We start from the raw sequence: 17,605 nt of genomic DNA on the forward strand, positions 1-17,605 counted from the left end.
TAAAATGTACTTCTCCACCAGAGGACACTACAACTTCCAGGTTCAAATTGTTTTCTGCATCCCTTACCGTGTGTGCGTGTGCGTTTGGTTTTTTTTTTATTTTATTTTTTATTTTTGGCTTAAACCAGTAAAAATTTATTTTCTGACAGTTCTGGATGCTGGAACTCTGATATCAAGGTGTGAAGGCTCTAGGGAAGGGTCCTTCTTTGCCTCTTCCTAGCTTAGGTGGTTGCAGGCAATATTGGTCCTTCCTTGACTTGTAGACCATCATTCCCATCTTGCCTCCCTTGCCACGCGGCACTCTTCCCGTGTTTCCGCCTCTATGTCCAAATCTTATCTTTTTTTTTTTTTTTTTTTTTTTACTTTAAGTTCTGGGATACATTGCAGAACATGGTTTGTTACATAGGTAAACGTGTGCCATGGTGTTTTGCTGCACCTGTCAACCCGTCACCTAGGTATTAAGCCCTGCATTAGCCATTTGTCCTCATCTGCATCCCCTACTCTTGAGTATACCTAAGGTTAAGGCATTTAGAAAAAAAAAAAAAACTTTCATGTGAAAAAGTCTGAAGTTTCAGAAAAATATGCACATACAAACTGGGACCCAGAGGCTGAGAGTAGAAAAGCAATCAGGTCAATCCTGAGCAAGCCAACTTAAACCATAATGCAAAAAGACTTCACAAAACTGGTCTGATGCCATCTTTGGGACACTTGCTCTGCATCTAACACAGTATGTTGATGAGTAACTGTGGGGCAGATCCTTAAAGTTTTCACAAGGAAGGAAAACATTTCTAAGGCCTCAAGGAATGTGAAGGCCTGCCAGTCCAAAGCATAAGCTTTCTTTCACCAGTTATGTAAACAGCTGTGCCAGGGGATAAGTATTACCCCAGGAAGCTACAGAGGATATTCCTCTGAGTGGCTAACTACCAGTGTAAATGCAGAAAGAGAAAAGACCGACCAACTTGGACATTTTCCTTTTGCTACCTCTTCTAGCCGTCGCCTCTGTTCTTTCTGCTGCTCAATCCGCTTCTGTCTCTCTGCCAGCAGTTGCCTTTTATATTCTTCCTGCTCCCGGAGCTGTTGCTCCTGTAGTAACTGTTGTCTCCGAAGAGCCTCGGAACGTTCCTTGTTCTCCTGCTGCAGTCTCAGGAAATCTCGACGAAGAGTAGACTCACCAGGCACGTTCACAATGGAACTGTTGGAAAAAGCAGGGCTTTCAGGGGTGTGCACCGATCACACTGTCCTATAAGTGAGACAATAGCACCAGCATACTATCCCATTTCTACATTCATTCTCTGAGTTCCTCTGACTCCAGGGAGACAACTAATACATCCACAGAAATGACTATATCTACAATTCAATAGTCCCATATCTTCTTTTATTAATTTAGTAAATATCTTAAAATGCTGTCCTAGATGTTTGCTTGACAAGACATTTCTATTTAGGATTCGCATAACAATTCAAACTCAGTAAAAGGAAAGGTTGAAATCACCTTCTTTGATTTCACTAGTCCTTTAACCACTTTTTTTTCTTCAGCAAACAGAACCATCAGACCACTCTTCAGTGTTTACACCATTCCTTTGTCTTCGTCTGGTCAACCACCAAGCCCTGTCATAATTCCCTCCCACTTTCCTATTTCCAGGTCAGCAGCTGAGCCCAAGCGGGTCCTACGAATTAGCCACTGCACAGATCAATTAAACACACCCTTCCTAGCTGACCTCCCCACCGAGTTACTTCTCCACTGCCACAGCATCCAGAGCAGCATGGCAAACGTATCTCCTTAAATTGCCTTTTTCGTCATACAGTGCTCCTCCTATTCAAAAACAATTACATTGCTCATGAAATCAGTTCAAATTTCTCTGAAATTCTTAGTCTAAAATGGATTAAAATCTCTCCTACATAAGAAGAAAGAGAGATTATGAAGTAGCTTCAATAAATTCGCTTCTCTCTGTTCCAAGTCCCATTCTCTGGCACACGGCTCCCCACAGGTCACTTGAGATGCCCTTCCACCCTCCCTTTGTTCACTTCATCAGCCACATACTGCAGCATGGACAACTGCCAGGCACACCCAACATCACAATCCAAAAATCCTCTATTCTCTGATTCATCAGTTATTATGAGGTTCATGTAACCCATCTGACTCCTTAACCTTCTGCTTTACTGAACTTTGGGGAGCCAGAGATAAACTAAAACACAGACCGTAAAATAAATCAGGACACACACAGTCCTGCTGGTCCATGGGCGGGGAAATTCTTTTTGTGTAGCCATGTTCTATATACCACAAGAAATGGTGTTCAATGGCACCTTCACCATCCATGGCTTCTGGAACAATAAATGCTGGGGCACTCTCCCCTGCCCAGGCCCACACATTTTTCAGTGACTGGAGAAGGGGACACAACACAACCCTTGGTAAAGAATCACTGGGTAAGAGGATCCAGGGAAGAAAAATGTTTACAGCAATCTGTCAGGAATAGAGAAGAATGGAGATAGTAAGATGCTGTCTAAGTAATTTAAGATTCTTTGTACCACACAGGAGTCTTCTGAAATCCTGGCACAACATAAAACTTAATCCCTTCATAAAGCAGGATACTGAACAGTGGCTTCGTGGTTACCTTGGCTCTCCTTCCTGTTCAGGCACTTCCTCCTCTTCTTCCTCACTCCCACTGTACTCATACTCAGTTTCATCTATGAAGAAAAGGACAAGATAAATGGGACAGTTCACAAGTCCTGACACACGCCTGTTCAGACAAGCATCTCCAGGAGCATCTTGGCAAAAAATAAACAAGTTCCCTGTGAAAACAGCAACTTGTATAGAGGATTTGGGGAGGAGGGGCAAGACACCACATTCTCATAGTGACAGCATCTATTCCCTGGTCAGCCTTACTCCCCACAGAAAAGCTGATTCCACGGCATTCGAGCCAACCTTGTATGGGGGATGCACTGCTGAGGACGTGCAGGACCACGAGAGGGGATCAGAGCCCCTGACACACGAGAAAAGAACCCGAGGGCACTAGCAAATTCACCAAAATCCACTTTGATGGCAAAATTCAAAAAGATATGTAACTGCTGAAACTAAGGCAACCAAGAGAATTTATTTGGTGATTTTTTGCAATTAGGGATCCACGGAGAGTGCAGCAGAGAGAAAAGCCTGGGAGATGGACACAAAGTGAAACATTAACTAGGTACAGGAAAAATAAGCCAAATGTACCCACAAACAAACCTGGCAAAACCAAGGAAAACTAATTAAACCATATAGCAAAAGAATGAGACTCAAATTTGCTCTACTTAGGCCAGACTTCAAACAAACAAAAGTTTCAACATCAATAACTCATTTTCAGTTCTACAGGTTTTAGACAGTTTTCCCAAAAGGCCATTTATTGGTCCCTTCACTTAATGTCAATATCCAACTTTCAGTGAGCAGTTTCACTCCAGAAATCAATCAAAAAACCAGACAGGTTGAAGAGATTTAAAAGCAGTCTAGACACACACACCTCTATTTTTTTCAAAGATATACAAGATGAAAATCAGGCTGGGTGTGGTGGCTCCTGCCTGTAATCCCAGCACTTTGGGAGACTGAGGCGGGCAGATCACGAGATCAGGGGTTCAAGACCAGCCTGACCAACATGGTGAAAGCCTGTCTCTATTAAAAATACAAAAACCAGCCGGGTGTGGTGGTACATGCCTGTAATCCCAGCTACTTAACAGGCTGAGGCAGGACAATCACTTGAACCTGGGAGGCGGAGGCTGCAGTGAGCCAAGAACGCACCACTGTACTCCAGCCTGGGTGACAGAGCAAGACTCTGTCTCCAGAAAAAAAAAAAAAAAAGATGAAAATCAGTTTCCTGGTTTTTAAGTGCCTGGACAATTAAAATATGGTTCCGTACAAATTTGTCAGTCTACACATATAAGCTCTTCTGTATGCTAGACCATCAAAGCTATTTTAATAGATTATGCTAGCTTCAAAGGGAAATTCCAGCTTAAATAATCTTCAGAATCCTTAAAATAGGTACTCTGCTATGTTTATAATTTTACACTACAAGTTACTAATTATTGACAAGAGGCTAATGGTATCTGGAAGGTAAACCCAAAAAGAAAATGAAGAGTTCACTGTGACTTGAAGACAAAGGAAGGGAAGGTGCTCTGCTGTTTCCATCTGCAAAATGTGGGTGATGAGGAAAACGTGAGATGATCCAAGGTATCTGGCAAATGTTCCATGAACATTAGCTATTATTACTAAGTCAAGTCATGGGAAAATGATCCAATATGCAAATAATTTTTTTCCTGAACAGCGCTTCCATGTCAATTGAGAGTTAAGGAAAAAAAGTCTTGTTTTCAAACTTTGGTTAACTGTGTTACAAGTGCATAGCTTAATGTACAAAGCCTAATTACTTTTATAACTAAGTATATCAGAAGGAAAAAGGTTATTTTGAACATCAATGATGACTTAACTATGAATACCAGTACAGGCAGAAAGGCCTCCAGACTTTGACCAATTCTTTTACTGCCTTGAACCCGCTCTTCTTAGTTTCTTCTCTGACCTTGAAATTTGAACCAAAAAGTAATAGGACACCACTTAACCAAGTGTTGTTCTATAAAGTTATTATAAGGACCCACAAAAGAGAAGGATCAATGTGAGCTAGCAGCCTCAGAGAAGATGGTTTAGTAAAGATGGTGACGCTGTTTGAACTGCACCTCGCTGGACAGAAGGAAAACGGAAACATTCCAGGAAGGTGGGCAAAGTATGTGCAAAGACATAAAACAAAGATACTGGGAACAGAAAAGAACCTTCATTATTTAGCACAAGAGCATGCCTGTGTTGTGCACGCTACTTAAAGCAAAGTCATCTGTCTATGCATGTGGCCCATGCTACCACACCACTTGTAATAGAGTAGAGCAGTAAAAATCCCCTGAGCGGGGGGTTCTTGGGCAGGAGAATTATACAGAAACACACTGATGGTGATGCTCACAGCAGATGCTCAATACACCCCAGTGAAATATACCATGAACACATCCGTAAGGAAGTAAAATGGGCAGCAACAATGATGTGACCCTCGGGAACAAGAAAAGCATCCCATCGCAATGCTGATCTATTTGCTGTAAGCTTGGTGACACAACACAAAGCTCCAGCCAACTCCACCTGGAGCCAGACTGGACCCCAGGCCTAAGCACTGAACCGCAAGCAGAGAAAGCATGCAAGCACTGGCCAAGTGAGCACTCTCACAGCTGGGAAGGGAGGGACCTACTCTAGTTGGCAAGAAACTAAACATAAAAATTTTAAAGGATGAAAACAAAAACAGGCTTAGTACCTTTCTCGCCTCTCTTCTTCCTGGTGCGATCTATATGATCCTTAAGCTGGATTCTAACTTGCCTTTCATTTGGCTGATCCCTTATAAAAGGATGTTTCAAAAGCTGCTCTGTAGAGGGCCGCTGCATGTAATTCTTCACCAGGCACCCTTCTATAAAACTAAAAAATTTCTTCGACCTGTAAGAAGTGAAAAAGATCATCAAATTTCCACCACAAAGAGTAAAGATCGAAAATATCAGTAACTTACAAGCCTCAACATAAAGAAGAGCTTCAGAATTCACTGTGAACATTCTGCAAATGCATAGGAATAATGTATGAAACATAAATAGGAACTCAGGACTGTTGAGGATCAGGAGCATTAATTTAGCACAGTTTAAGTGGTGCATCCTATCACTAACAACGCACCACAAATAGGGAGCTAACAAGGAGGTCAGATTTAAATGAACTGGGTTTAAATCTAATATTGCACATTAATCACTTAATTAACAGGAGTGGTGGCAGCAAGGGGTAAAGGGAGGTCTTTGATAAAATGAAGGCAGACAGGACAGATGTCTGGTACCTAGAAGACAAGGACAGACAATGAGATAAGAAAAGGAGCAGAATCCATGATGAAATGCTGGGTCTCTTGAACCTGTTAATTTGACATTTCAACCGGAGTTCCAAACTGGTTGATTTGTCAGTTCCCTCTGTTTAACCTACAAAGGTGGAAATTACAGTTGTTGGTTCTTTTGGAGGGATGGGGGGAAGAGATTAATCTGTCACCTACATTTGCCATACTAGCCACTTTTACTTCTTCCTGTTTCTCCATGCCCAGCTCATGAGGACCATGGCCCTAGCCTTGGTCAAGACACTCTTACCTATCACCTATCCTATTTTTTGAGACTCATCTCAAGAATCACCACTTCTGGTAAATCTTCCTGGCAACACTCTGTCCTATGTGTCCCCAAGTTAGGAGCCTTTCTTCTGGGGTTATCTGCTTTTAACAGACTGCATGCTTTATGTTTCTGTCCCGCTGAAAGGTTGAAATGGTACACGTCAAAAACTGGTTCCTACATCTCAACCTGTAGGCAATGCTCAACACTAGGCATGCATGCCACAATAGGTATGGAATAAATTTTTGTTGAATGAATGAGGTATTCTTTGGTCTTTAAAAATGTGAGTTAGAAAATTAGTTCACTCTTTCCACTTCACTGCTTTTAAGAATCACTTCTATTGTCTGGTATTTCCATTAAAACTTACTTTTTTTCAATTCAACAAATATTTACGTATCAACTATTTGCATTTGTTTATGTCAGGTTCTATAACACATACACATGGGAAATAAAGTGGAGAAATTTAGGTATACACAACAGCGGACATATATCAAACTTACAGAGGAAGAAAAAACCTGTTACAGTGGACTGGACAAGAAGAAAAAGTGGGATACTTGATATTCATAAGGTAGGACAGAGAAGACAACATTCCAGAGTGAAGGAATGATATGAACAAAAGTAGGGAAGTGTTAGAGAATAATGAGTTATTTTCTGAGGCTAGCATGAAAAGTGAAAAAGAATGGAAAAATAGGTTAGGGTCAGCTCAGAGAAAAGCCCTTAAAGTCATTCAAAGTAGCCGTTACTTTATTCTACGTTTAATGAGGAACATGGAAGATTCTACACAGTATAGTGAAATGCTTTAACACAGAGATAGTTCTAAGACCCAATGTCCATAAAGATCATTTTGGGGAGTTTATTGAAGATACAAATACCTGAGTCACTCCCCAGACCAGAAACTTTGAGGTTGGAGCCATCAGTTAAAAGATTCCAAAAGGATTCCTAAGCATTGTGTCCACAGACTAACATCTCGGAATCAATGATCTACAACGTATTTCCTAAAGTCAAGAATCAAGTTCTGCTGGCAGAAGGACACTGATCATCTTTTGAAAGCTATTTCTCAAAAAAACAGTAGAATTTACATCGGGTAGACAGTGGACAGCAATCACAAAGGAAGAAGGACTTTACGTCCATAATTATCTCATCATTTTAGAACACTTGGGTAACATTAGAACAGGGATATAAATGGATGAAATATGCCATCTAACCCAGTTTAAAGAAAGTTTGGTGTAAGAAAAGAATACAGGAAGCATTCATTGCTGTCTACCACTGTATCTTTGTATCACTATATGTTGGACACAGTGGTTAATACAGAACTGTAGCTAATGGGCAGAAAAATCAGAGTATGAGGTACCCTGAAGACAGCATTAACTTAGCAATCCTTCCAGTATAGACTTCTGTCAACAAAATCTGAGAGAGATAAAGAAAAGGGGGAAATGAGTACTACTTAATTAAAGCATGAACTGGGTAGAGTTACTCCAGCTCCACAGCTGATTCCTTGGTGCCATCAGCTATACACTGATGGTTTCCCTAGGCGTGGCCACCCGTGGATGTCCAGAGTTATTATGTCTTAATACAGAAGACTGACTGGGGCTAAAATCCTTACAACTCTGTGGCAATAAAAACCATTCTAAACACGGGGTAAATGGAATTAGACAGCCACATGGAGACAAATGTGGTTAAAGACTGTATAAAAAATGAGAAAAATCCTGCCAGCAGAAGACAGAGGGCAAAGAACAGTGAAATGTGTTGGGGGCAAGGACAGTGAGCTACAGGGAGAAGCATGAAGAAAACTGGTATGAAGATGGGTGTCAGCGTGCAACAATATAGGGGAAAGAGAACTGCAAATCACCAGCAGGTGAGTAAACAAGAAAAAAAGCATAAACAGGAACAGCTGAAAGGCCAAACTCAGAATGGAAGCTTAACTCTGAGATGTCCTGCATATTTCAGAAGGAGAGTCAAGAACCTAAGAGGAGGCAGCATCAATTGGAAAACTAGGAAGAACTGTTTCAAAAAAAAAAAAAAGCCATATAGTAGGTGGAAATCAATGAGCCCAGAAGAACACAAAAAGGAGAGAAGACCATGCATGAAGAGCCAGAGTACAGACCAGAACAAACAAGAAAGGACCCAGAAAGAAATTCAGGAGGGAAAGAGGGGGCAAAATTCTCAGGAGAACCCGAAACACTGCTCTCTTTCTTCAAGATTTTACAACTAACCCAACAGCATGTTCCCACAATGCTGCAATCCTAACAGCTTTTCTCAGGGAAAGTCATCCTCCTCTCTCTCTGCGGGTATCAGTACTGTTTGACAAATGTATGAGAGTTACAAGGAGAAGGAAAAGTGACAGCCTAAGAATATAAAACCATTCTGTTTAATATGCTATTCTGCGATTAAAGCTGGTATGTCTAACTTCAATTTAAAAAATAATAATAATTACAGTAAAAGTCTCCATTAATTTTAAAATCCTACTACATGTGAGGAAATGCAAGTCAACACAGCTTTCTTTCGTTCTTTTTTTTTTTTTGAGACAGAGTTTCGCTCTTGTTGCCCAGGCTGGAGTGCAATGGCGTGATCTCGGCTCACCACAACCTCCGCCTTCCGGGTTCCAGCGATTCTCCTGCCTCAGCCTCCCGAGTAGCTGGGATTACAGGCATGTGCCACCACGCCCGGCTAATTTTGTATTGTTTTTTAGTAGAGACGGGGTTTCTCCATGTTGGTCAGGCTGGTCTTGAACTCCTGACCTCAGGTGATCCTCCCGCCTTGGCCTCCCAAAACGCTGGGATTACAGGTGCGAGCCACCGCGCCCGGTCGCTTTCTTTCTTTAATGGAAAGATGTTTAGAAGTATATTACACTTAAAAGAATGCCTAAATACTAAAATGGAACATTTGTCTTTAGACATGTTATAGTTTTTCACGTGGTCATTTGTCACCGTTTTGTAATTCAGAGAGAATTTAACAAGAAAAATCTCATTTAAAAAAAATCAACGCATCTTTTAATTGGTGTTTCGGAGAACTGGCTCTTGTGTTCCCCAGAATTAGAAGGGCCAGAATTTTATCTCAGAGGAAAGTATAACTAAAAAGAAGCAATTTAAAAAAAAAGGGAAAAGAACAACAAAAAACCATATATAGCTTACCATTTTTTTGACTTCAGCCGGGGAGGAGGGTTTCTGGGAATGAGAAACAGTGCTCTCATTGGATGCATGTCACAGAGAGCTGGGGAGAGGAGACGGTCGTGTCAGTATGGCACTTATTTCACTCATTCTTGATTTCTAGGGTTCAGTCATAAATAACATGAAATGCTCTGGCCCATCGTCTGACTGACAGGCTTCATACCAAGCAGTCTAGACATCTAGTTATGAACTCCAGGGCATACCTTGAATTTCCCATTTAAAAATAGCAAAGTGGGAGGACAAGAGCAACAAGAAGAATATACATTTTCAAAAAGACATTGGAAAGTTTTCATAAATCTAAGTCTTATAGGAACTAACACCTAAGTTGTTAAACTATCTGTTAGATTACAACGAAAATGGTTGTATTTTCATAGGGTTGTTGTCAAGATTAAATAAGATATGGCTTGCAAAGGCCTTCACACAATGCCTGGAACAGAATGAGCACAGTTAGGCCCTCCAGAAATGCTGTTTGTTGTTATAGCTAAAAATACTAGAAAGAGCAAAAATTGAGCATGAAATGGATTTAATTCTGTGCAATTACTCTTTGTACTCCTATGACTCACCCAATAAAGGTGTGTTAGGCACACATGTAGGCATTACTACATCACCATATGCAATGTGCATTTTCATGTGTTTCTTTACCTTCAGAAGACCCTTACAAGGCATCTGGGCAATGAGGAGAGGCAGACAATACTATTCCCCTTGTGAACAAAAACTGAGAGAAAGGATGAGGTGGTACTTCCCTGCCTTACTTTCTTAGAGGGAAGCACAGGGGAATGTATGGTGTTTGAGGCAGATCTCTATTTCTATACTGAAAACTAATTTTTAGCTGTCAATAATTATTTTCATTCATTCAACAAATATTTATTCAGCAGCAACTATGTGCCGTGCCAGACAGTTATACATTCTTTGTGTATACCTTTTTTAATGGGGACCAGCAGAAAATGCAGTGTTTTTTTTCCTTTGTTCTCTGCAATTCTACCTCATCCGTGATCAAAAATGAATTATATGAAGTTCTCATTAATCCAATGGAGAAGCAAACACTCACAAAATTTCAGTTAACACGCACAAAAAATTATTCTATCAATAAAGTTTTGCCTCCATTTGTAAAGTCAAAACTTAATACTAAAATTTCATGTGTTAGGACTAGTTTCACTGAATTACTCAATTTAAAATGTAAAAAGAAAACTTACTACTTATTATCTGATCTCAACACTACTTCAGGTCACACATGTGAGTACAACTTAAATAAAAGAAAATGTAGCCTATAGGCCTCCTAGAGATATTCAAAAGGAATAGGAATAGTGGTTGCCAAGAATTCCTTCTACATCTAAAACTTGACTATATTTATGTTGCCTTCATCTAAACAGTCCACCAGAAATGCCTTTATCCATGGAGCTGAGCTGTTCTTTTTGAAGTCTTGGGAGGGGTTTAAGTCACATGTAACAAGTGAGCTAAAAAGAAAAGAAAGTTACTTACGGGGAGCACCTTCTGCCATCTCAATGGCTGTAATGCCACAAGACCAAAGATCACTCTGCAAAAATAAAACAGTACGTTACAGATACTGGAGTAGATACAAAGCCACTAACTTACATGTCTGGGTATTCACACAACTTTGCTATATAAACCAAAAGGAAATTTGCCAGAAAATTAAAAGTACAAGCACATTTGTAGAACTTACGGAGCGGAGGGGAGGGGAGGGGAGGGGAGGAAGGGAGGAAGGGAGGGAGGGAGGGAGGGAGGGAGGGAGGGAGGGAGGGAGGGATGGAGGGATGGAGGGATGGCGGGATGGAGGGATGGAGGGATGGAGGGAGGGAGGGAGGGGAGGGAGGGAGGGAAGGAAGGGAAGGAAAGGAAGGAAAGGAAGGAAAGGAAGGAAGGAGAAAATTGATTTAATTAAAACCACTCACATCTACGAATGAACCAGAGCTGGTCCACTTAAAAGCATCTCTCTGAATTGTCTACTGTGAACTACTGTATGTTTCTTCATTTCTTCATAAGCATTTAATACTTTAGACTTCTGGCCCAGATTTATGTTTATTGTTAGTAACTCAAATTTAATTAAGATTTTAAAGTTTAAAGGCCAGAAACCATTTTTTACAAAGTGTTCACCACTGAATTCATAAAACCTAATGTGGTTCACTAATTGAAATCATGCCACTAAGCATCCCACCCTACCTGCAAACCAAACAAGTCAGCTGGTTTTCTGTACATGGAATCTTTTTTCTGATTCCCCTGAAATACTAAATATAAAATTTGAATTAAACTTTACTTTCTACTCAAATATAAGTTCCATGAAAGCAGGCATTTTTGCCAGTTTTATTTACTTTTGTAATGGCGGGTACTCACTAAACACTGCCTGATATACTAAAGTCTTATCAGATGATATTTCTTTTTTTTTTTTTTTTTGAGACGGAGTCTCATTCTGTCGCCCAGGCTGGAATGCAGTGGCGCAATCTCAGCTCACTGCAAGCTCCACCTCCCGGGTTCACGCCATTCTCCTGCCTCAGCCTCCTGAGTAGCTGGGACTACAGGCGCCCGCCACCATGCCCGGCTAATTTTTTGTATTTTTAGGAAAGACGGGGTTTCACCGTGTTAGCCAGGATGGTCTCGATCTCTTGACCTCGTGATCCACCCGCCTCGGCCTCCCAAAGTGCTGGGATTACAGGCGTGAGCCACCATGCCCGGCCATCAGATGATATTTCTTAAAATCCAAAAAAAAGGATTTTTGAAAAGTAGATGAGGATAGTTATTATCATTACTATGTATTTGTTTATATGCTATCTTAACCAAGGAATTAAAGTTGCTCAATTTAAAGGTTTTCTAAATAATCTACACTTACATTACAAAGTTCAGACACATATATCCGAATACAACAAAAAGGAGAGACCTATCATTCCTCCCTTATTTTCATTAAGCTTTCTATACTATCAGGGTACACAAAGGGGCTCATTACCCTAACCCAGTGGCCACTCCTGGCAACATGAGTGGGGGATGAACAGTTCTGCATGTCCCCTGCTGTGAAGCAACATGAAGCACCTCTACCTCCACCTCCCCAGCAGTGATTTTGCTAAGAAGGTTTTCCTTGATACAAACTACACCTTTCCAGTTTACAGGAAACAAACTAAATGACATAAAGAAGTAATGAGACAAATCTAGAGGGTAGAACATTAGACAACAGGCCCAGGCTCTTCAGAAAGTCAGTTTTATGGAAAAACAAAAACAAAAACATCAGGTGGGGGTGGGGGGATCTAGATTAAAAGAGACTAAATAACCAAATACATTGCCTTGTTCTGCATACCAGTCAGGTCTAATTACCAACTTTGTATTAATTATTTGTATTTACTTAGGTATAATAATTATTTGAGGAATGCCGGAAAACATTTTCAAATTTTAGAGACAAGTAACGATATAGTGAAGAGTGGGAAGTCACAAAGTCGGTTATCTATTTTAAGATACTTCAGTATATAAAAAATAAAACATTCTGCACTACAGTCTTAAGTCTCATTAATTGGATATTTGTAATAAATACTAAAATACATGGGAAACTGTTAAGACACGAATTCCATTTTGCATATCATTAACGGGTATATTAACTAGTCTGGCTCATCTAATTAAGGCATGGATTTTTAAAAATAGTTTTTGTAAACATAGTAACCTGAGTTTGATATCAAATATGGGTTTACATCTAGATTTTTTTTTAAGTGTGTTACTGACTCAAGTCCCTAGAGGTCACTCTAATAATTTAAATAAATTTGTGTACCAAATAAAAGCTGTAAAGCGGTTTAACAAGAATATATAATTTCACTCAACTGAAGCTATTACTTTATATTGGCAATATTTTTAAAAGAATAAATATTTGATTCTAATATATTCTTCAAGTTAAAAAATGGATAGCAAATAGGGACAAAAAGTTCTAGGCACAACAAAGTGCTCCAGACTGCTTTGAAATTCACAGTGTATTCCTTAGTGAGAACACAGTCATGTGATGCAAATGGACAAAAAAGACAGCATCCGAATACTGTCCTGGAAAATTTGCACCTGCAATTTTCCTCACTGAAGGTCTTCCTCCCTGAAAAGGCAGGCAGACAAGGGGTGTGCAATTTATAAGCAAAGCCCCCATCCCTCAGGCATGCCAGTGGCCCTGCAAAGGCCTACGGAGCAGGTGCCTCTTACTCTGTAATCATAGGTGGCATCTGGGTTCTCATCACAGGCGATGACCTCAGGAGCCATCCAGTAGGGAGTGCCTATGAACGTATTTCTCCGCCCCACAGTCCTGTCCAGCTGAGCACTCACACCAAAGTCAACTGTGGGAGGAAGAAAAAGGCAGATAAAGAAAGATAAACACAACTACAAACCAGATATACTTGGGAAAAAACACAAGGAGGAAATGTCTTCATAGTAAACTGAAACAGCAGTGCTTCATGAATATGCGATCCTCCTCAAGGCAGGCACCACTGGTCAGGAGTGCCCCTCCACAGTAAAGCCACCGAGACTGTGAGATCCTCTACCAGTCTGGAAGCTTCTGTGAGGCCTGGATCTGGCTGCCTCCCCAGCTTCTCCAACAGTGACCAGCAGAGGGCCTTTCGAATGAACCACAACCTTCAGTGCTTTCAGAGAACTGCCACAAACAAGATCAAGTCACAGAGAGCCCCAGGTTCAGGAGAACTGACTGAGATGCACTTGACTTACCTTCTTAAACAGCACTAATAACCATAAAGATAAGAATTTCACAAAAGTTTTCTTGAAAAAAAACACAGTACTGAATCAAATAAAGAAAATCAAGCTAAATCACATGTTCACAAACAACACACCCTAAAGCACTTGGAACTTCTGATTTTTCAGTGACTTCTGCATCCCACCCAATTGGATGGTGGTGGTGGTCTAGAGGAAAGTTCAAGGACGGGGAGCAGAGGTGGCAGGAAGACCATGACCTCTAACAGAATGCCTCCCATCACTCCCTGCCAACACTATCACTACGCACACTGCCATTAACCCAGCAGGAACCTGCAAAGGTGGAGAAGCCCATGCAAAAAGGCCTACGAAATGCTGAGATGACTTAAAGGGATCATAGATTCATGCACAGAACACGCTCAGAAAATGGCTCATCCAGGGTGTGGACTCACTCACTGAGTACTCCTTTAGAGACAGGGACACACGGGCCAGGCAGTGCAGGAACCAGGGACACACAGGCCAGCCAGTTAGTGCAGGAAGCCTAAGCGAGCATCACAGCAACTTGGAAGGCAATGGTAACCAATCACTAAGTGATCGCTCAGGGACTATCACAGGCTGGTACCAGGAGACCAGAGCAGGGAACACACAACTCACTGAGTCATTTGGTATGAGAACTGCTCAAGTGCTTCCTATGTTAGCTCTGAGGGGAGTTTCCAATTGGGCAGATTCCTCCATAGAAAACCAACAAACACAACCACAGGCAAGAAAGTAACTATGAAGATCTTACTTTTACAGTACAACAGCTGTGCCTATGATTTCTAAAAGAAAGGTTGACCAGACCCATATAAACATAAAGAATTTTGTTGTGATGTGTTAGTGGAAGAAAAATTAATACAAACTCTGTTTAAAATTTTGATACAACACTCAGATGAAAGTGGAATGAGTTCAGACCCAGCTAAAGGAAACAAGAAATATAAAAGAACCCTTGTGAGTAACTCCAGGAAAACACCATGGGCTGTAATTATCTAACCACGCAGAAATTTATCAAGCACCTACTACAATGAAGTCACAATGCTAGATGCTGGGTAATACACTATTTGCTGCATTCCCAGAATTTACATTCTGGCAAAGGAGACAGTAACAGAAGTAAAAAACAATCACATAACTATACATTGTGAACAATACTATGAAAGAAACAAGCAGCAAGGCCCAAGACAGATTAGAGGTTGGAAAAGGCCCGTAACATGAGAAAAAAAACTGTGACTTCAAAACTGAAGTCAAGTGTTCCCAATGGGAAATAGTCATGCAAAGGCCCAAAGGCAAGACCCAAGAAGTTTAAGAAAAGAAAAAAAAGACAGTGACTGCTGAAGAGAGAAGCAAAGAGGGACATAAAATGAGGAGGGAAAAGTAGCACGGGTCAGATCCTACATGGCTTTTTATGGGCAAGGGTGAGAAATGTAGGTTTTATCCAAAGTAAAATAGGAAGCCATTAAGGTTCTTTAAGCAGGAAAGTGGCATGGTCTGATTTGAAGATCAGTCTGGCTGCTGTACAGAGAACCAGGGGGCAGGGGGGCACAAACATGGAAGTGGGGAGGCTGGAGCCAAGCTAAGTAATATGCTCAGTTCCCACATTCTTAAGAAGAACAGAAATAGAAAACATGGATAAGACTGAACTTTTAGCTAGATGGAAGCAGAACTGGGAGTGCAGCTGGCTTGTGCCAGGTGCAATTATGAGATCATGCCGCACATCCATTACATACCAAGTTTCACCTCTGCATTCTCAGTCAGCAACACATTCTGGCCCTTGATATCCCGGTGAATCACATGATGAATGTGAAGATGTGCCAGTCCCTGAATAGGAAAGACAGACCTGAATTTTAGTTTTCTGTGACTATAAGTAAACAGCCAGGAACACACCTTTTATAAGAAAGTGCACATGTGGACCAAAGGTGTTTGTGAGCTCATGAACATTAACTTCGTCTTAGTGCATTCCCAGGAAGACAGCACCAATCCTACCACACACACAGAAAGAAGTCCTCCCCACCCTCCACATTCCCAGTGGGTTAGGTTCCCCGTGTGAGCAACGTGACCACTTCTAGCTGTGCCTTTAAGATACACTGCAGATTACCATCTGCAGTTTCTCTGCTATAATTTGTGCTATTTGTGTACAGGGTGGTTCCTTTCCCACGCTAAATGTCTAGAGGGTGACCCCGTGGGCATATTTGAACTAGACACATCTCAGGGGAAAAGCAAAGGGCAAGAGAGGGCTTTGAAATCTGGCTCTTTAACACTGGCTAGCCTTCCCACTGCATAGTGACAAACTGCTAAGTGCTGATCAATCCCACCTCCATCCCAAGCATAAAACGATTGTGCTGTCAAAAGAGCCTTGTGTTCAAATAAAGTATCTTTCTTTCCCAAGGAAACAAACCTACTGGGCATATAACACTTTTTGATGACCTTGTATCTGGAATGAGGCCCAAAAGCTTGTCTCTTACAAGAGGTGGTGGAAGAACAAAAACACATGTTGCATCCAAATATGGTCCAAGAGACAGCAATGCATCATTCTCACAACTCATTTACTTATTCTGTCCTTAGCTAGAGAAGCCAAATATACAGCTCACCTCCTTAAGATACAAGCAACCTATTTACTCTAAAATGTCTCAATCCAAAAAGGGCAGATTATAAGTAAGGGTTATTTGATTTTTCCTGTTTATTCTTTTTTCATGGGGTTTTATTGTTATCATTACTTTGTAAGATATGAATTAAATACAAACAGCTCCTCTAGAATACTAATTTTTCTAACATGGGGGTTTCAAAACATTCACTTACTGGTCTGTCTATGAAACAGAGCAGAGCTTATTTGACAGCTCTGTTTATTTTTCACAACACAGGATGTGCGGTATTATACCACAAAGCACTGACTAGAGAAAAAAGCACTAAAAGTATATGGTACCTTATTGCTATAGTTAGGAACAAAGCACCTCCTCTCAGCATGGTATAACTTCAAACAGCGAAAGGAGAGACACAAAAGCTAACTTCCCAATTCTTCGTAATTCCTATTTCTATTATTTCAGTTCATTTTTGCTCTCTAACTTGCACAACCTCTTCTTAAACTTTTACAGGACTATCTTAACAACAAACATAAGCACCCACATCTTGTCCAACAAATGTGGCTTGCATGCACTCTTGTTCATTACTAGCAGTAAATGTATGGAACAATGCCTGTTTTCCTGTCTATACTGCTACAGGATCACTGCCTCTACAGGGAATTAAGGTGTGTCTAGCAGCTCTGAAACAATGTTATACGATTATTCTGAAAAATAAGTACATTTTTCTTCCATGAAGTACCTGGGAGTGTATGTGTGTTCAGCTAATCCCATACCAGAAATTAGGCCACAATTATCCTTCCTTAGCAGAGATGCCAAGTCCAAATACTCAGTGAAGGACCTATCCTCCAGCAAATGCATCAGTGTTTCTAAACTAGGAAACATTTTTCCCTTAACTCTGTATCATGCATGGTCACAGAATAAAAGAGCAGGCAAAGGCTGTCATACAGTATTGGTTATACAAAGCTCTCAGTTCCCATGTTC

General features: G+C 40.8%; 1 protein-coding gene across 50 annotated transcripts in view; it reads right to left on the bottom strand.

Annotated features, from left to right (window-relative positions):
- Positions 1 to 17,605, bottom strand: part of MAP4K4 (mitogen-activated protein kinase kinase kinase kinase 4) — a 193,650-nt gene that overhangs the window by 46,222 nt on the left and 129,823 nt on the right. For all 50 annotated transcript variants that reach the window (XM_054678099.2, XM_054678083.2, XM_054678082.2 and 47 more), the window contains 7 exons: positions 15,776 to 15,866; positions 13,518 to 13,648; positions 10,821 to 10,875; positions 9,306 to 9,384; positions 5,304 to 5,479; positions 2,610 to 2,682; positions 982 to 1,192 (listed from right to left, as the gene is read on the bottom strand). In XM_054678099.2, the coding sequence (XP_054534074.1) occupies positions 982 to 1,192; positions 2,610 to 2,682; positions 5,304 to 5,479; positions 9,306 to 9,384; positions 10,821 to 10,875; positions 13,518 to 13,648; positions 15,776 to 15,866 (816 nt within the window). The remainder of the gene's footprint in view (positions 1 to 981; positions 1,193 to 2,609; positions 2,683 to 5,303; positions 5,480 to 9,305; positions 9,385 to 10,820; positions 10,876 to 13,517; positions 13,649 to 15,775; positions 15,867 to 17,605) is intronic.

This window comes from Pan troglodytes, chromosome 12 (assembly GCF_028858775.2).
Source record: "Pan troglodytes isolate AG18354 chromosome 12, NHGRI_mPanTro3-v2.0_pri, whole genome shotgun sequence".
Classification (NCBI taxonomy): Eukaryota; Metazoa; Chordata; class Mammalia; order Primates; family Hominidae; genus Pan; species Pan troglodytes.